Here is a 20965-nt window from a genome sequence, read left to right as displayed (position 1 = left end):
TAATACTGCTGAGCAAGAAAGCTTCTCTTGAGGGAAGAGAATGACTGGAGCTTAACTGAAGCCATTTTTATCAGCTTCCTAACATGCTCCTCAGTCCACTAATACACAAAGGAAGCTGGAGGTCTGGTCACCAAATTGTGTCAAAAGAGTTTACCCTATAATCCTCTTTACTGAATTTTCCATGACAAGTATTCAGTAAAGTTGCTACCACTCGTCAGTTATCAAGAAGTGCGTGTTGTAACTGAGAAGTGCTTAGCAATCAAGGTTTCTGTTTGCTGTTTTTATTTTAAGAACTTTAGACTGGCAGCTCTCCATGTTTTTTCACCAAAGCTCCAATTTTTTTTTTAATACTTTGAAAAGAAAAAAAAACTATAAGTAAATCTGTATTCAGTGAACTGGAAAATTAAATGGATCTCTAAAGCAACAGAAGACACAAGTTCCAGAGTAATATTGAAGAGTCTGAACACAATACCGAGAATATTTCACTACCTCCCTATGAGAAAATAACTATTTTATCAGCTATTCTACCCTATTTCAGTGTTTCCGAGATGTTCATTTTTTTTTCATATTTCATTATTTCTAGAATCAGGATGTAATTTGCGACTGGTAGCATCTTACATTTGATGAGATAGGGTGGTTGTGCTTGAAAAGCAGAAGTTAGTAATTTTCTTTGTACCATTGGTATCCAAGAGCTGGTTAACTCTGAGTGTCAAAAGACATTTTTCAAGCATTAGTAGGGAAAATGTATTTAATTTGTGGACATTTTCGTTATAACTTCGTATGTGAGTGATGGGACATTAAAGGAGTAGACTAAGGAAACAGAGTTCATGTTGTTCTCTTGGGTCACAGCTGGTCAGTGGCAGAGCAGGTCTGGAGTCCGTGCCTGCTCTAGAGGGTCCATACAGGATATGTTGTCCTTCTGTCTGTCTGTTAGAGCCCATGCCTTGCAAAAGCAAGACTCTGTGAGGCAAACCCCATTTTCTCTGAAGCATCCTTCTATCTGAGCATTGGCCAAATGCCCAAACAAGTGGGAAGAGGTACCAGAAAAGTTCAGCCTGAAATGAGTGCATCAGTGAAACCTGAGACAGTAGGACATTGTTCTGTGACAGTGCTGTGGGGTCGGCGTGGCTATGCAACTCAGCCACTCCTGGCTGAGCCTGAACACTCTTACCTGGTATCAGAGACTTCCACTTCTCAGGTGCCAGGTTTATCTTTTGAAATAAATCGTGTATTTAAAGAACAGTACTCATGTTAATAAAATAATAACATCAAAGATATCCTAAAGGTATATTTTGGTAAATTAATATTTTGTTAATTATATCATATACCATACCATCCTCTCTTAGTATCACCTGCACAGTTGATACTGCACACAGGAGAGCGGTTTGGTTACCACATAAAGAAAATTTAAATGTCTTTGAGACTTCAGAGCATGAAAACCCGAAGTAATCAAAGGTGTGTGTTGGTTACATGCTAAAGCAACACAACCTGAAAGTGGGGTTTTTTTTAACGTTTATTTGTTTATTTCGGGGAGCGGGGCAGAGAGAGGGGGAGAGAGAGAATCCCAAGCAGGCTCTGCACTGTCAGTGCCAGAGGGTGACATGGGGCCCAAACCTACAAACTGTGAGATCACGACCTGAGCTGAAATCAAGAGTTGGACGCTTAACCAACTAAGTCACCCAGGTGCCCCCTGAAAGTACTTGTCTTAACTAAATGTTTCATTTGTATGACTGGCATAAAACCTCTTGCCCATGATAACCCTTCTCTTATAAAGTCAAATATGTGGCAGATAGACTCATACCTCCCTAGAGAATATGCAATGTGAACAGATTGTAAGTAGAATCCTCTGCCCTCAACCTCCTCATTCTTATAAATTCATTTGTTTTCATAAATAAAACAAAGACTGTGCTGAGGCCAAAGACTGACCTTAATATTTGTTTGGTAACATACGTTTTTCAATGTGCTTTGGTAGATTGCATTTAATATATGATAAAATAGTATCAAGAAGCAGTCGGAATTAGCAATATTGATTCCAGCTCCTACACTTACCACATACGTGACTGTGTCTGTTTAAGTTACAAAACTCTCCTGAGCCCCAGCTTCCTCATCCATAAAATAAAGCTAGTAAGGACTATGTTTCAGAGTTGCTTGTAAGGATTAGCAAAGTATGTCTTACCTATCATTCTTACCCCATTTCATTAAGCAAAATTTATATGGCTGTGTTAGAACTGAGAAGTAGAAATTCACAGAAGTGTTACCAATGATAAATAAATATAAGAATTAAAATGTTCAAACTCACTACTAATGGGGGAAATACACATTCTAACAATAATTTATTAATGTGTTCAGAGAGAGGGAGTGTATTTCATTTACTACTGTACTGAAGAGGGAGAGGGAATGATCTAACTAATGAGCTTTACTGCCATGGATACTCAATAAGGAAACACATTTCCCCCCATATTTGTCATTTTCCTGACTGCATCATCTTTAAATTTTCTAAGCCGGTGATCTTTATGAATAGCCCAGCAGAATATCATGGGTAAATTAAATTCAGAGATTTTTGTTCAGAGATAGGACCAAAACAACAGCATTTTATTTTCTTTGCACATTGAGACACAATGAGAAAAAGAAACCACGAAGGGGGTAGGAATGGGGGGAGGTAACACAATATTAAGCAAAAAGGAATAACTTTGGAATGAAAGTTCATTACATTTGCTGTTTGATAGATAGCATTACTTCCACTGAGAAGCTAATTTTACTTCTCACTGGCTCTGACTGCTTCATCCACATAGTTTATTATTTTGGTAGCACGTCTGTGGTATAGAGTAGGGCAGAAGCTGTGATAACCGTCCTTTAACAGATGAGCAGAGGTTAAGTGGCCTGCCTGCCTGCACTCAGTGATTTGTTAATCAGTTACAGAGTCAGCATTAGGAGCTGGGTCTTCTGTCTCCTGGTTTATTCTCCTTTCTATTACACATGGCTGAGTACTTCTATCTTGTTCTACAGAAGTCTCTACAGGGCACACACCCCTGCCCTGTTCTAGAAATAGCGTTGTTACCTTATAGGCTGGTCTGCCAGGGTGACCATTTTCAAATGTTTTAGGGAGCTAGGATATAACAGGGTTTTTTTCCCCAAGAGGAAGTAGCAATGAATCCTGCACCAAAAATAACGCCTTAACTGCTAATTCTGCTTAGTAGGTGGTTTCCCAAGGATGATCCAATGCAGTGAGTCATCAATCTGAGTGCTTATTAGCACATTATTTCTCTTTTTTTACTAACCCCTGGTGCTTTGGGTTGCATGTTTTTTAACCTTTACAGCCTTTCTGGGAGGTTTATAGTCTTCATACTATGAATATAAACCATTCCCCCCAACATGTCCCTCTTTTCCTTCTTCCTCCACTCTTCAAATCTAAGATAACCCATGACTCAAGAACAGTCAGGATTATGACCTCAGACAACAGAGTGACATGTCTTCAGAGTTGGTAGTAGCTCCATTTCATTCCCAGTAAAAATTAAAAATGTAGACTCAGGGGTGCCTGGGTGGCTCAGTCGGTTGAGCGTCCAACTTCGGCTCAGGTCATGATCTCGCAGTTCGTGAGTTTGAGCCCCACATCGGGCTCTGTGCTGACAGCTCAGAGCCTGGAGCCTGCTTCAGATTCTGTGTCCCCCTCTCTCTCTGCCCCACCCCTGCTTGTGCTCTCTCTCTGTCTTTCAAAAATGAATAAACATTAAAAAAAATTTTTTTAAATGTAGACTCATGTGAACAAATGTGTGGGACCTATATCCAGAAAACTACAAACTTGATCGAGAGATCTAAAATGCCTACATAGATGTAGAGAACAGTTAAATGTTAGAAAGATGCTACATCTTCCTGAATAAGAAGATTGAATATTGAAATTAACTCATGGGTTTATGCAACTTCAATCAGAATCCCAGGGGGATTTTCTAAAATGCATCTGAAGAGTTAAACTCGTGAAAATAGCCAAGAATTAATTAATACACACACACACACACACACACACACACACACACACACGAAGGGAAACTCTCCACCGCGAACCACTAAAATGCATTATGCAGCTACAATAATGAAAACAATTTAGTACCAGCAGAAGAAATGATAGACATTTATAGAACTGAATAGAGACCCCAGTTTAGGAAGTGATGTGACTTATCAAATTCACAAATTCTGGAGGACAGACTGGCTTGTTCAACAAGTAAGATAGGGTAACTAGTCAACTTGTTAGGGAGGGTGGGTGGGGAATGATAATCTAATTAGAGTCTCTATTCCTTAGCTTGGAGCAAATAATAGTTTATTTAAGTATTAGAAATGAAACCATAAAAGGATAAAGAAACTACAGGAAATACTTACAACCTTAAAATGGAGTAGACTTTCAAAGCATTAAAAAGTCACAAAGATGGGGCGCCTGGGTGGTGCAGTCGGTTAAGCGTCCGACTTCAGCCAGGTCACGATCTCACGGTCCGTGAGTTCGAGCCCCGCGTCAGGCTCTGGGCTGATGGCTCGGAGCCTGGAGCCTGTTTCCGATTCTGTGTCTCCCTCTCTCTCTGCCCCTCCCCCGTTCATGCTCTGTCTCTCTCTGTCCCAAAAATAAACTAAAAAACGTTGAAAAAAAAAATTTTTAAAAAAGTCACAAAGAAACAGACGCCTGGGTGGCTCAGTTGGTTAAGCATCTGAGATTGAGCCCTGCATCACTCTGGACTGAGAAGTACGGAGTTTGCTTGGGATTTTCTCTCTGCCCCCTCCCCTGCTTGCTCTCTCTCAAAAATAAATAAATAAACTTTTTTTTTTAAGTCACAAAAATATTTGACTGTATAAAAATTGAAAACTTTAGTTCATCAAGAAATAAAAATACCTCAAAAAGCATACGGTAATCTTGGAAAAAATGTTTGCAATGAATATGACAAAGGCATAATAGACTTCATGAATAAAGAACTCTTAAACTAATAGCATACCTCAGTGTAGCTATACCATTTTCCTATCACATTATGCCCATGTCACAATGCTAATAGGTTTTGTAAACAGTACAGTTCAGATGACACAAGAGAATGAGAGAAATTTAGATCTTATTTTTCATTCACATATTCTTTGTTCAAAGGCAGTTTAAGGAAACTACACATTATGCTATAAATACTTGAGGACAGTTTGTCCACATTGACACTTCCATTTCCTAAAATGAAACCCTCAGTGGCCCACAGGGAGAAAAAAGCCTGGCTTTGTTAACCAGCTTTATTTCAACAAGCACATCCATATGGTAAGAACTTCCTCTGATGAGTCACCCACAGTTGTCAAACATCAACTTTCCTTTGTTTGACCCGTGCAGAAATAAGGTCTGTGGAAGCACAATGCAAGAGTCTGAATCATTTAATTGTGTTTTTTTTCATATCTGAATTTGCATCCGTCACAAACTCAGTGTGTACACCCTGAAAAATTACATTCCTCAAATATCACTGAAAAAATCCCATTCAAATGGGTCTGTTCTGTCTAGATAGTCTGTGAAATTTCTAAGGAATGTTGTGGGCTTTGCTTCCTGTGCTAAATTGTTGAGTTATCACACATTATTGGATTCTACCCAAAGTGTACTGGATAGGAATATTATATTCATACAGGATACCAGTTGTCTGTAGCATTCAGAAAGGAAAAAAGAATAAGATGACTACTGCTCCTTGTCATAAGATATAAACTCTATCTAAAAGGATAGGTAGAAATATGTGTGCAAATATTTTTTTCTTAAATATGTCCTTGATTCTTCTCTTTATAGAGGCTTGAGTTGTATTCAGTCACAGCTTTGTTATGACTGCTAACCACTGTCTTGTCTCTTTGTTCTTGTTCAAACCAAGGACTACAGAGCTGGATTTCAGATTCTGCTGTGGGGTATGGTACCATCCTTAGTTTGTTTGAAAGGGAAGACATCTTTAGAGATACCATCTTATCCATTTGTATATAAAAAGAGAAAAATAATTGAAGTGATGCTGTGTGGTTTTTTTTCTTCCACATACTTTTCTCTATTTTCCAAATTTTCTTCAGTGCATATATATTTTATAATCAGCAAAATAACTTGTTATTTTGTTTTAAGTAGGCTCCTTGCCCAGCGTGGAACCCAAGGCAGGGCTTGAACTCAGAACACTGAGATCAAGACATGAGCTGAGATCAAGAGTCAGATGCTTAACTGACTGAGCCACCCAGGCACCCCATATTGGTTATATATTTTAAAGTACCCACCCATCGTTAAAAATATAAATGCAATAGGGACACCTGGGTGGCTCAGTCGGTTAGGCGTCTGACTGGCTCAGGTCATGATCTCATGGTTCCTGAGTTCGAGCCCTGCATCAGGCTCTGTGCTGACAGCTTGCTTTGGATTCTGTGTCTCCCTCTCTCTGCCCATCCCCTGCTTGGGCTCTGTCTCTCGCTCAAAAGTAAATAAACACATATGTGTGTGTGTGTGTGTGTGTGTGTGTACATACATATATACATATATATATATATATATACACAATATATAAGCCTTTTATTTTCTTAAGTTTATTTATTTATTTTGAGAGAGAGACACAGTGCAAGGAAGGGAGGGGCAGAGAGAGAGAGGGAGAATTTCAAGCAGGCTCCGCATTTCAGCACAGACCCCAACTCAACACTCGAACTCACGAAACTGTGATATCATGACCTGAGCTGAAATCAAGAGGCAAACACTCAACCAACTGAACCACCCAGGTGCCCCTAAATAAGCTTTTTAAAAAATTAAGGTGGCTCTTGAGTCAATAAAATTTTATCCAGAGAAAATAAATGCTAACTTTTGCTGACTGATCACTGCACTAATTTCTCAATCTTAGTGTCATATGTAGACATCACTAACATTTAAGGGCCAGCACCCATATTTGTATGCTAAGCAGATTTTTTTTTTTTAAGGAAAAAATGAGAAAATCAGTCTTCCACTGTTTGGAATATTTTTAACCAAAGATTGAATCCAACTTAAGGATATTTTTGGATCATTTGTAATACTCTCCAAGTGATACTTTTGGTTCTCTTTTGAGCAGAGCTTTTTTTTTTTTTTTTTTTAATAAGCCACTTCAACCAACAGACACTTCTATTTGAGAAAATTTCTAGTGATTATTTTCCCCCAAAATCAACATTAAAAACCTTCATCCCTGGATTATGTCATTTCGCTGACAGATGGTTGATGTCAATATTACAGTGTTTGCAAGAGAAAGCATGTGTAAGTGAGCATAAAGGAGGTCAGAACTGCCTACTAAAAGACCCACAACAGAGCTTGTAAGACTCTCTTTGGCGAAAATATTGTGTCAAAGACAAAGTCTGATGGATTCCTAGAATAAATTTAACAAGTGGATTTGAAAGCCACATTTTTGTTACCTTAATATGGGTAATATTTGCTCTTGGAGTATGTCATTATTAGACAGGCTAACTTTTACATTTGCTAACTTTTATTCCTTGTGTATTGCTTTGATGTCAGTTTATCAGAGAGAAAAAATTTGATTCGCCTGGGTCACCTTGATTCCCATGGCTAGTTTATTTTCCATGTGTTCCTGATTAGTCTCTGCCCTCTCTCCTGCCATACCTAGGCAGTACTTCAGAATTATTCTCAGCCCAGCTCACAGCCTATTGCTACCAGTCGATGAGGTTGAACAAGATGAATACTTCTTGTCATCTTAGATGAGTAACTCCACCCCAGTCTCTATTGGTGGTCACCTCTTTAGATCCTGCACTTCCCTCAGACTGGGTCACCATACTGTAGACAAAGCCACTGGCAGTGCTCTTTCCTTGGGCAAGATATACAGTTGACCCTTAAACAACAACTGTATTTGGTACAGTTAAAGGCACCAAACCCCTCCCCAGCACAGTTGAAAATAGCTATATAACTTTTGGCTCCCCTCAGACTTAACTATTAATAGCCTACTGTTGACTGGAAGCTTTACCAAGAACATAAACACTTATTTTATATGTTAGATGTATTCTATGCTGGATCCTTCCAAGAAACCTAGGGAAAAGAAAATGTGACTAAGAAAATCATAAGAGAATATTACAATACTGTTTAAAAAAAAAAACCCCTCATACAAGTGAGCCCATGCAGTTCAAACCTGTGTTGCTTAAGGATCAACTATGTATAGCTTTATGAGGTCATTTGCTAGAAGAGAGTAATAACATCTTGAATTATGGTAGGAGGAGGGAGCTTACCAATAATCTAGTCCCTTATCACATAATAGCAGTTGTTAGGAAAAAAAGAGAATGAAACCTGTCTGAGCCACCTTCATTCTTACTGTTTTGAGAGATGTTTCTCTGATTTTTCAAAACAGCCCTCAGAAATAACAATGAAAAAAATTTTTTGTAGATTTCTCTCTCTCTTTTTTTAATTTCCTTCTCTACACCCTCTTGCTCTGGGTTTCCTGGATAGTGTAACCAACCACCCCATTTGCCTGGGACAGAAAAGCTTCTTGGGATACAGGATTTTCAGTGCTAACACTAGGTCCATTGTGGGTAAGTTGGTCACCCTGTTCCTGGGGTGCTCTACCCAAATGGCCAAGTACTGAGAAGCATGGGTGCTAACGTTCTCATTCATGAACCGGCTAGCTCCCTATTACAGCTTTTCTTTCTCTCCTAGGAAGGCACAGTATAAAGAAAGGCTAGGACTGTAGACAGATGATTTTATGATGGGGTCTAATGAGTTTCAAGTTTGGTTGAAGAAGGTCTCTAGTTCACAGTTCTGCAGAGTGAAGGTGATTGATAAGCCCTAGCCCAATTAATAATAAAAAGCCTGACTAATTAATCTATGGCACCAATTCAGCCAGATGTCCTGGTAATCTCTGATCATTTTTCTGTGTTTCCACATACCACCATCACCCTTGCCCCAAATGATCTTCCAACAACATTATCATTAAAGTTTCTCAATATCAAGCCCAACATAAAATACAGTGAGTATTACAGTTACAGTTTCCATATGGGAGAAAGATCCATGCCCTGGGTTTGTTTATATGACAGACCAGAAGACCGCTTTCCCCAGGGCACTGAACCTAAGATGTCTGGCTGTTAATGAAGCTTACTGCCCATGAGGCGCGAGGTGCTTCTAATAGGCGTCACAGGTCACACATTCTGGACTGCCTCCAGTTTCCTGGTAATTAGTAATACTGATATAAATGCTTCACCTTGCAAGTTACCTCCTTTTAGGTTTGACTCAGATTTCTTTTCCCTGTGCTAAAACTTTCTTTCAAATGCAGTATTATATAGTATTTGGTCAGACAACAGGGCAAGAGTGAGGACAAAAATGTAATAATGCAACTAGGAACCCAGCCGGTAGAAAATGCTCAACGTACGGCCATTTCTTCCCTGCCTTAAGAACTCCCCTGAGGGGCGCCTGGGTGGCGCAGTCGGTTAAGCGTCCGACTTCAGCCAGGTCACGATCTCGCGGTCCGGGAGTTCGAGCCCCGCGTCGGGCTCTGGGCTGATGGCTCAGAGTCTGGAGCCTGTTTCCGATTCTGTGTCTCCCTCTCTCTCTGCCCCTCCCCCGTTCATGCTCTGTCTCTCTGTCCCAAAAATAAATAAACGTTGAAAAAAAAAAAAATTAAAAAAAAAAAAAAAAAAAAAAAAAAAAGAACTCCCCTGAGCCGTATGAAGGGAGAGCAAGAGATAAGGGAGGCACTGGGAGAGTAATGAACATGTAATTTGGCAAGAAAACTTACCAGAAAGTATGTAAAATGAGTACTTGGATCCCAGACATGGAATGAGACAAATCATGTTTGTTGCTCCTATTGGAAAAGAACGTGTCCAGCTTTCTAACTTTAAAAGTCGGAAGGGTATTGTATTTAGTAATATGAGGAAGGAAGTGTTACGGACTGAACATTTGTGTCTTACCACCACTACCGCCAAACTAAGATGTTGAAGCCTTAACCTCCAATTTTGATGTTATTTGGACACAGGGCCTTTGGGATTATTCAGGGTTAGATGAGGTCAGGAGGGTGGGTCCCCCATAGTGGCATTAGTGCCCTTATAAGAGAGACCAAGGGAGCTTGTTGCAAGTGCACAGCAAGCAAGTGGCCATCCACGAACTGGGGAGAGAGTCCTCACCAGACACCTTTGTCTAGGACTTACAGCCTCCAGAACTATGGGAAATACCAGCCTGTGGTGTTTTGTTACGGCATCTCAAGTTGACTGAGACAAGAAAAGCTAGCGCTGGAAGAACAGAAAGATAATTCTGTAATTAAATAGGTATTTAAAAGCAATGATTATTTCTGGCAAACAATAGATAATTAATACTTATTGAAGTGCTTAGAAATGATCTTTTTTTTATCTTCATGACCACTTAGGCTTCTTGAGTCATATATAAAATTGACTAAGTCAGTAAATGTATTAATTTGTAAGTTTCGTAATGTTTCAGAAGTCTCAAGTGGTTTGGTGAAGTCTGGTTTAGTTTTAATTCTCAATTTTGAGTTGAAAAGTGGTGGGGTTTTCCTCTCTGCCTCTCTCATGTACTCTCTCTCTCTCTCTCTCTCTCTCTCTCTCTGTCTGTCTCAAGGAAGTTACTCATACATAGTCCAGTAAAATATGAGCCCTCTATGGAGAAATAAATTATTCACATCTGGTAACAAGGAAAAAAGTAAATTCAGCTATTTATTTGTAAGGAAATGACCAGACTCCAAATCCCCTACTATGGACAGATAGGGCAGCACACTCTCTAAATTGTGTTCATCTGGCCTTTCCTGTGAGGGGCACCTCCCTTTCCTGGTAGAGGTTTTTTCCTATCTGTCTCTGTATCAGTGACAGAACTTCATCTCAGATTCTTCTTTTTGCCCTAGTACTTGCCTTGTATTACTTGGGCTTTTAATTTTTTTTTTTTTTTTTTTTTTGCTTGCTCTTTCCCACCAGCCCTTCCTTTCTGGGCTGGTTTCCTTCCAGAGCCTCTTTCCCCTCCACACCCTTTTTAATCCTTCACTCTGTTTGGCCTTTGCTACACTTCTTTTCATCCCTTCTCTTTCTTTGCCTTCCAAAGAGCCCATCCCTGGCCTGCCTACCTGGTGAAGGAAAGCACCTGAGGGCAAAGTTCCTATCCAGCATGCCTCTTGCTGCTTCTCGGGTGATTTTGGTGACATTTGAGATGTAGGAGACCAATGGTCAGCCAGCCCACATTTTTAAATACCCATTAGTTGCAGGATGATACCGTCTAGTAATACGGTAACACGGGCCAGTTAAAGCATAAAACAGATACAACAATATAAATCAAATCGGTTTTGGCTCTAAATGCCTACACGTCTATTCATATATATATGTGCAAATACACATGCTCACACTTGAATTTCCCAGAGATGAACCAAGGGCATGAATTTTGAGATGAGAAGAACTGACGTTGATGGGAAGAAGGGAGAGAAGGCCTTCTCAGTGCAGGGAACAGTCGCCACTCCTGTGTATTAAATGAGTGCCAGTCATGGACAGAGTAAGCAGTAAATTATGTGCCCTGGATACAGAAGCAAGTAAGGGTTGGCCCTGTCCGCAGAGAGCTTCCAGTTTGGCTGGAGAGACCAACAAGTAACCGAGTAATAGAAGTGGGTTAGCAGAAGACATGGGAATGCAGAAGTGAGGTGGGCAGATTGCATTCATTTAGTACTGTATTGCAAGTAACAGTGTTGGGGGTTTTTTCTTCTGATTTTAAAAAGTTATTAGGGCTCATAAAATGCTCAGTGAAGACTATTAGAAAAATGCAGAAAACAAATCACCCATAATCTTGCCATCCAGAGGAAAGCAAAAGACAGTAGTTTTGTAAGCCCTTTTTGTACAAAGACTTTTTTTGTCTTATTATTTAGTTCTAATCTGATAAATCAAATGTTTGGGGAAATCCAGATTCTTATTAGTAGGTTATTCAGAACTTCCAGAGCACATGTCTTCAAATGGGTACTTGACCGAATATATGGTAAAATAAATGTTTGTCATTGTATTCTAATACCATGTACTTAAGCCTTTTTTTTTATATATATTTAGGCCTAAATCAGTTTTTTTACTGTCCTTCTGAATCTGTAATGTTTGCTTGGAAATACAGTTCCTTAACTATTTTTTAAAACTGCTTTATTGACATAAAATTCACATACCATACCATTCACCAATATAAATTGTATAATTCAGTGGGTTTTAGTTTAGTATATCCACAGAGTTGGGCAACCATCACCACAGCCAATTTTAGAACATTTTTATCAATCCAGAAAGAAACTGTATACGCATTAGCAGGCACTCCTCATTTTCCCCCAAGCCCCCCAAACTTAAACAGCCATTAATCTACTTTCTGACTCTCTAGATTTGCCTCTTCTATATAAATGGAATCATATGATAAACATGGTCTTTTGTGACTGGGTGCTTTTACTTAGCATAATGTTTTCAAGGGTCATTCATGTTGTAGTAGTGCTTCATTCCTTTTTATGACTGAATGAAACTCCATTGTACGGTTCCACGGCATTCTGTTGACATTCTGTTATCCCATTGTCGGTTGGTGAACATTTGGGTTGTTTCTACTTTGGGGCTGTTATGAATAATGCTGCTGTGTGCATTCATGTACAAGTGTTTGTGTGCACATACATTGCCAGTATTCTCGGGTATATACCTAGGTGTGCTAAACTATCATTTGCATGTTTTTCATTCTCAGATTTCAAAGCATTGTTTTATGCATTATTTTGTATTGTAAAGGAACATATTTAAAATTAATTACCTTCCAATCTTCTCTCCACACCACCCTCTCCCCACCTTTTTCATTAAGCTTGATTTTACTAATACTGGAAACTTAAAACCACACTGCTTCTCCCAAGTCTTGTTGAGCCTTTTTTTTTTTTTTTTACCAAATTCAGATCACCTTCCCTTAAATGTCTTTGTGGCCTTTCCCATTTGCTTGTCCACTTAGTTTAGGTCCTTGTCATCTCTTTCATACACTGACCTCCTGACTGGCGCCTCTAGTTCTGTCTCTGTCCCCTCTGAGTGACTCAGTAAATCTCTGCCATATTAATCTTTCTAGAACACAGCTTCTGTTTCCTGCTCATTGGAGTCAGATAGACCAACTTAGCCACTTACTGAATAGAGTTTCCTTGGATAAGTTTCTTTAGTTCTCATCTGTAAAAGGCAGTTAATCAGACCACCTTCCAACATTCTAGTAAAGATTAAATGATTGCCTTGAACTTTTGTCTCCCACCAGTAAAATGAGATAAACATCTTTAATTCATGATCCTGCATTTGTATCTCTTCTCTCCCAGAAAGGCAAGGATCATTATGGTGATGTGTAATACATAGATCTTGTAAATATTATACATTTATATTGTAATGTATTTATATCAAAATGTGTAATATAATTTAAGTATATGTATAGTATATATTAAGACCATATATTATATAATACTTATATTTAATATATTTTTAGGGGGAAGGGTTCTCTCCCAGCACCTCATGCAGCCCTGTGTGCTTAGTGAGTGATTACTCAATTAGTGTTTACAAAGTAAATCAATTAATTGGTTTTCTGCTTAAGGTGGTTATTTGAATAGGTGGTAATTGAAAGGTGATAACATTTTTAAGTGAACAGATAATAGCTCTATCTAAAACTGAACATGGGAGCAAGTATAAAATAGTAGGAAATATTTTTCAAAAGGTCATTTTATGAACATGGAAAATTGCTCTACTAATCAAGAAAGATAGCAGTTAAAGCATAGCTGCAGGTCAAATACAGGTTACAGAGGTGTTCTATAGAGTGATCCATGATTTCCTCATCTTTTTAGTACAATGAACATATTGTAACCAAACGTAAGCTTTTCATCTTCCTTTATGCATGAATCATTTCCTTTCTATAGCAGACTTATCAGCATACACGTCTCATCTGCTAGAAAACATACCCTACTTCTAAATGTTTTCCACTGTTTATTGAGCTTATGAATGACATTTATATGTTCTTTTAGTTGTTTGTTTAAAAAAGCATGTAATCTGAAACGTGGTACCCTTTGTAATTTGACCCAAGGAAATTCACTTCATGGTTAAAAGATAGGGTGCGTGAGTGTGTTGCCAAAACTACATACAGAGGAAGAAATTATATTGCCAATTCAAAATTAATCAAACTTTATCTGAAAATTTGACATTCTTTCTTTCTTTTCTTGATGATAAAGGTGTAAAAGTTGTAAGGGTGTATGACCCTAGCAGAAGAGCTACTAGGCTTTAATATGATTTGGGCATCCACCAGGTGGTGACAAATGTCCTCTTCCTTTCTGGTTCACTATGCGAAATACTTTGTCATCTGTGTATAATAGTGGCCAAGGAGCAGGAGAACTATCTACCATGTGTGAGTGTGAGAAGGTATGTGTGTTTAGTTGCCATTTATTTTATAGGTCTGCTATAAACTGGACATTTTACAGATAAAGCAAATAAGATTCAAAGAGGCTAAGTGACTTTCCTAGGGTCATTCAGACAGAAATGGCTGAGTGGGGATTCACACCCAAGATAGTCCATCATCAAAGTCTATGCCCTTTCTCCAGTCCTGAAAAATCAACATGTCAGGGGAGGGGGACTGAAGGTGGTGTGCATTAAGGCTGAAATTCACAAATTCAAAAAAACTTTAGGAAAAATCCTTGCTAAAGAAAACCCCAAGAACCATTCTTGTTTTGATATGACAGTGCCTACGCTCATATGAGAAGAAAATTGAGTTTGCTGTGGTTTGAAACGAATGCAATCTGCCATTATATTTGGCAACGATCCTTTTAGTTAGAAAAAATGCTTTTATGTATAAATTAAAATTTTTTTTCAGAAAGAGTTTATCTTATCAGCATTGACTATTACCAAGTATAACAGTGAAGGAAGATATTTGAAGAAAATACTTGGAAATAACCTAAAATTCTCTTTCATCAAAACATAGCGATACTCAGTTTCAGATATTTCCCCCCAAATATGATTTATCTTGTCAAATAAATTGGCCTCAAAGGTTGAAATGGTAAGGCCTTCCAGTACAGTCTTCTGTAGTTTAGGTGGGAATTTGAAATAAAAAAGAGGTTGAGAGCCATGAGAGGCAGAAGGAGGTTTATGCAAAAGAATGTGAATAGTCCTAGCAAGTGAGTGTGGAGAAAATCTTCTGAGGAAAAGGGAAGATCATAGGCCAGGTGAAGGGAAAAGAAATGTATAAAATTAAAAATGGTTTCATGAAATGTAGATGCAACAAAGGTCTTTAACAGATAATATTTGCAAACCACTACCCAAACCTTTGCTTAAACTACTGAGAAGTGATCTGAAGCAACTAATAAATCAGAGTTTTTTGTTATAGTAGAGTGCATAAAAGTTACTGACCTTAAGTAAGGTTAGTATAATAAATAAATAAGTCCTGTATAATAAAGGGATTTTTTAATATATTAATCCAGTAAAACAATTGCACAGTTTTTATTTGGGAATGATCTTGATAAGCATAATCTTTCCATTTTACTAGTTAACCCCTCCAAAAACTGTGTATATAAAGAAATGTTTTAAAAAATACAACACCAAACTTCAGATTTACTGCTTTCAGCAGAATATCTCCTCTGTTAATTTTACTTTTAAGTAATTAGTGTAAAAGAATTAGTAAGTATGTCACCTGGGAGGCTTATGGGATAATTAGTGGATCCTCTCCCTACAGTGACTCAAAAAAAAACAAAAAAACAAAAAAACATGACTTTTTAAGAGCCTTTGTCTCATGATATATAATAGAATATTCCCCTTTCATCTTCAGTTTTCATGAAGGACCTGTATAAATATACCCTAGGATTTCCACAAGAGATAGATTTTTAGGCACTAGGCAGAAACAGAGTTCAGAGTTATTTTGGACCTCCTCACATTGTCTCTGTCTGATCATCTCTAGCTTAGTCTGTGTTTCAGTCTTCTGTGTCTTACTCTCCCCCATTTTGGTCCTTCAACCCTCTACTTCCTTCCTTCCAGCTCAGCCCTATGTCATGGTAATAAAGAACTAGCCAAGTTTGACTCATGTATTTGTGTGTTTTAGCTGAATCATTCATACAATTATAAAAATTATTCAAGGCAGTAGAATTAAACTCTCCCTCACCAGTAAACCAAAGAATATAGTCAAAGATTATGTCCATAATGGTCCACCTAAAATATGACATAAATTATATGAATTGAAGGATATTTAACTCAGCTTATCTGAGGAAGGAAGAAATATTCAAAGTAACCTCAGTGAAAATACAATCCTTCTGGCCTGATGCACACAGGTCAGAGACCTGATACAGTCAAGACTTTTGACCATGGAGCCTTAAAGACAGATTGTATCATATAATGTCCTTGATGATCTTATTCTTCCATTTCCATACTCTACCATAGCACCCCCAAGAATTCATCGTGATGGAAGGTTTCATCTTTCCTCTAAATCCACCTTAACTCCCCATGCTCCTGACGAACTTAGCATCCTCTGTCATAAAACCAGCTCAAACTTGAGAATTTTCAGTCAAAAACTGAATGAATGGTTCTAAGAGTTTGATCACATTCATGACCAACCTTTTGGTCAACTAAGAGTATCAGTACCAGTACCAACTAAGTAGGTCTGTTACCCACTTCATGTGACTCCTTTTGATCATCTTGTGACTTTGTTTTTGCATCCAGAGACCTATCTTATAGGAGTTAATTGCATGCAGTCAGGATTTAGTGGTTCTGTATAACTCAAGCTAATCCGTATCTCTTATAAAGCCAAATTAATAGACTACAGAGTCACATGCCAGGTGTTCCTGTGTGGCAAAAGTCATTTTGAGCTGTACACTGAATTGTTGCTTCCAAGTTTCTAGTATTCCCCATAGCAGGTCACAGAAAAGTGGTTATGATTAAGACCTTCTGCTTGTTGCACTCATCAAAGGATGCCAAACTAATGGGCCAGTTCTAACTCAAGGATGTAAAGCACATTTCATTTTGTGGGCCAAGTCCAGCCAATAGAGATAAAACTTTAGGCTCTCACAGTATGGTACACTATATGACTTGAAAGCCCTCTGCTAAAACATGTAGCAAATGTAAGATAAAATATAGCAAGCATTTGCTTGACTGCACAGGGGAGCTAGCAAAGATGTTAAAATATTGCCAAGAAAGAAAAAAGGGAGCTGAAAACCAAACCAGTAAGGGCAAAAGCCACTGCTACCCCTGAGCTTCAGGCTTGGGTCTTGGTACCCTCTCAGGAAAAAGGTGCTCTTCTCCTTTTACCTGGGAACAACATCCATTTAAGTTAGTCTGCTTTGTTTATTTCCCAGTAGCCACGGCCAGTTGATTTTAAACAGTTCCATGATTCTCAAAGACAAGTTCACCCTTGCCTCTATGGATACCAGTCTTCTCCATGAAGGGTGAGGGGCTTGGCATGTTTACAAAGCTGCCTAACCAGCTCATCAGATTAAATGCATGCTCTCTGTTCCCTCTGGGCCTACTCACCTGGCATGTCCATCACTCGAGCCATGTGAGATACCTGCTAAACAAAGAGGGGTCATTTGTGTTCGTCCAAACCTTGTAATGCTGGTTACACTTAGTTTTGTAATTTCATACTTTAATATTAAGGAAACAGATGAGTGTGAAAATAAGGAGCAGTGTTGTTTCTGTGCAACCCAAGTTCTATGCTTTGGAAAGGAAAAAAAAAAAATAATGTACCAATTAAGATGTGAGCAAAACAGCTGTAAAAGACTACACTGGGGGGAAGAATGTAAAAATCTAGAAGGGCCTAACACTGTATGTTAACTATACTAGAATTAAAATTAAAATTTTAATTTAAAAAATCTAGAAGGGCCATCAGACAGTAAGTTTATGGAAAACATAGAGAACTTCAGTCAGTCTGGTGTATTGCTTTGTTCCTTGTTAAAACGGCAAGAATTTAAAGACACTTGGACACTTGCAGAGTAGTATGGGTACAGAATCCCACAGACACCTGCTTGTGAGACACCACATTCTCTATAAAGTGCCCTTCACACATTCTCTGTGCTGTTTCACCCCACAGCCTCAGCGATAGGTACTGTCTATGAGTGCAGAGGACATTAGTAAACAAAATAAATGTATCATAATATAATAATGAAGCAGATAGGCTTTGGGGCAAGGCAGACCTGTTTTGAATTTTAAGTCTGCATTTTGTTATTTGTCCTTAGGTAAATCATGAAACATCTCCAATCCTGTTAGCTCAACAGCAAATAGGGATAATAATAATAACTACCTTGGTCCTGAAATTTTTATGAGAATTAAATGAGATAATGTTTGGGGAGCCCATGGCACTATGTCAGATTCAACATTAGTGTTCTGGAAATAACAGCTGTTAAGATTCCATTGTTTGGCTTTTCTAAAACTTGCTCTTTGAAGACCTGTCTGGATGGCTTTCAAAAGCCGTCTCCCTGGTTCTTTCCGAACTTGGCTGCATTAGTGATGTGGGAGTTGCCTATCTTAGTTTGCTATGGCTGGCATAACAAAATACTAAAGGCTGCAAGGCTTAAACAACATAAATTTATTTTCTCACCATTCTGGAGGCTAGAAGTCCAAAATCAAGGTGTCAGCAGATTTGGCTTCTTCTGAGGCCTCTCTCCTTGGCTTGCCTTCCTGCTGGGTCCTCACATAATCATTCCTCTGTGTGCACACATGCCCCTGATGCCCCTGTGTGTCCAAATTTCCTCTTTTTATAAGGACACTAGTCAGATGGGATTAGGGCTCACCCTAATGACCTCATTTTAACTTAATCACCTCTTTAAAGACCCTATCTCCAAATACAGTCAGTCCTCTGACTGGGGGTTGGACTTCAGCATGAATTTTGGAGGGGATACAGTTCAGCCCATAGCATTGCCACAAATTAATTATTTTTGGCTGCATTTGCGAATAACCCTTTTAAAGAATAAGAACCTGAAAAAAATTAAAAAGAATAAGAACCTGAATAGAAACTATGGTTGAGGGATTTTAAGATATCTTCTAGCCACTGAAATGTTAGGACTTTGCAGGATTCTCTATATATGATCTATATAACAAGTTTACTTATTATGCCTAAAAAATATTTAAAAGGCTTAAGGCTTTATAAAATAATATATAATACTTATATTTATAACTTGTATATAACATTTTTAAAGTACGGTCTCTGGTAATAGGCTAAAAATATTTTTTAAAGCACATTGTTGAAAAATACCTGTGAGGCATTGAGCAGGGGGTTAAGAAACATTTATGTGTGTACCATAGGAATATATTAAATGAAATATTTATTAACTGAGCACCTGTTCAGGTACAGCATTAGGCCAAAGATTAGGGGCAAACCAGAGAAGTACTTGCCCTTGAGGGGTATTGATCTACTTGGGAAAATGCCAGAAATGTCACCAAGTGAGCTCATTTAATTGCCAGTTAAATTCTCAGTGTAGACACTGAGGCCTGTGTGTTCACAGTCACCTCTGAAGCCAAGAGTGATGGTTGGCTTCTATAACGTGAGAAAGGAAGGTGAAAATCAGAAAAATAGGTCCAGGGGTTTTCTCCCTGCAGCGTCAGGACAAATGGAAACAGAAAGCCCTGAGGAGGTACTGTATAGCAGAGAGGTGGGGCAAGGGTGCTCAGAAAAGAATCTGACTAAGAGCAGTTTCAAAGCCCACAGACCCCTCAGTTCAGACTAGGACAGTGATGTGTTCCACCCTTTCACTAAGTTAAGTAGGATTTTGAAACTGAGGAATGTATATGCTGGTGGCACTGTTTTTGGAATGAGTACAAATAGGATACCCATGGTTAGAAAACGTGGGAGTCAGGTACCACCAGATACTTAGGAGAGATCCTCACCATGAAGTGAAATGCAAGAAAAACCTTCATTTACCAAAGGAAAGAGGTCTCACTTCTTTACCTCATCCTCACCCTTAAGGAATATTTTACTTCGCGTAAACCATGCTAATGACCAATATGATTGAAATGTAACTTGAAAAAATCCTGTTTAATGTGTATCTTTATTCTTCTAGGCCTCTTTTTCGTGGAAGTTCAGACGTTGATCAACTTGGAAAAATCTTGGAGTAAGTAGTAACTCTAATTTTGCATCAGCATCTGTAGCATTAAAACATTTGTAGTGCCTTTCATATAAAATGTTTATCTCTTGTCCTTCCTACCCCAAGCTGCTGCCTCAGACAGTGTTACTATTTGTGTGGTGAGTGGGGACATGGCAGACATGCTGTTTTATGCAGAGCCCATCATGACATGTAGCCTATCCGGGCTCTGTTCTGGCAGCTTGTATGTTGTTCGTGTGGATCTTTTCGCTAATCCTCCTTCTCCATTTGGCTGAGCTCCAGTTCTTTTCAGATGTGTTGTGTGCTTGGGCCGTTTCAGATGTCCACTGTCAGAGGTGGGGCGCTTGGTAGCCTGGTAACCCATTCTTGCCCACTGGGCTTCCTGTCCCCATTAAGTATCCTTTTGTTATCCAGATTGGTTTTGCATTGTTTTGTTTTCCTGGGCAAAAGATGGTATGCTACACAACCCATTTTTCTTGGGAGCACCAAAATAGGAAATGAGAATCCTAGATTCTAACCCTACATCTGTTGCTAAATAACTATGCAATCTTGAGAAAGTCATTTAAAATGCCTCATAAAGTGCTTACACAGTGCCTGGTGCATAGTGAATACTTTAAAAATGGTAGCTATTATTATAATTCATCCTTAATTGTTCAACCTTTTTGTTCCTTAACTTCTTCACCTGAGTAATGAAACTTTGGATATAAATTCTAAGATTCTTTCTTGTGCTTAACATTCTTTGGTTCTAATTGTCTGTTGCTTGGCTTGTTGATGATTTGCAGAGTTCCATTCATGTCTACATGTTTATGCATGTGGGGGTATGTATGCTTTCATGTTTCTAGAATGTTAAGAAGGAGCTTTATCTTCTCACAAAGCATAAAGTATGGCATCCTTTTGGGATATGTGCTTGTGCCAAGCCCCATCAGAATTGGGGGGGGGGGTGGAAATAGGGCGCCTGGATGGCTCAGTCAGTTAAGCATCTG

General features: G+C 38.6%; 1 protein-coding gene across 2 annotated transcripts in view; it reads left to right on the top strand.

Annotated features, from left to right (window-relative positions):
• Nucleotides 1-20965, top strand: part of CDK6 (cyclin dependent kinase 6) — a 253055-nt gene that overhangs the window by 218617 nt on the left and 13473 nt on the right. For both annotated transcript variants that reach the window (XM_030307954.2, XM_030307955.1), the window contains exon 6: nucleotides 19941-19991. In XM_030307954.2, coding sequence (XP_030163814.1) covers nucleotides 19941-19991 — 51 coding nt within the window. The remainder of the gene's footprint in view (nucleotides 1-19940; nucleotides 19992-20965) is intronic.

The sequence above is a fragment of the Lynx canadensis genome, chromosome A2 (assembly GCF_007474595.2).
Source record: "Lynx canadensis isolate LIC74 chromosome A2, mLynCan4.pri.v2, whole genome shotgun sequence".
In the NCBI taxonomy this organism is placed as follows: Eukaryota; Metazoa; Chordata; class Mammalia; order Carnivora; family Felidae; genus Lynx; species Lynx canadensis.
The sequence above is the reverse complement of the archived record's forward strand: the minus strand, read 5'-3'. Positions and strand labels throughout refer to the sequence as shown.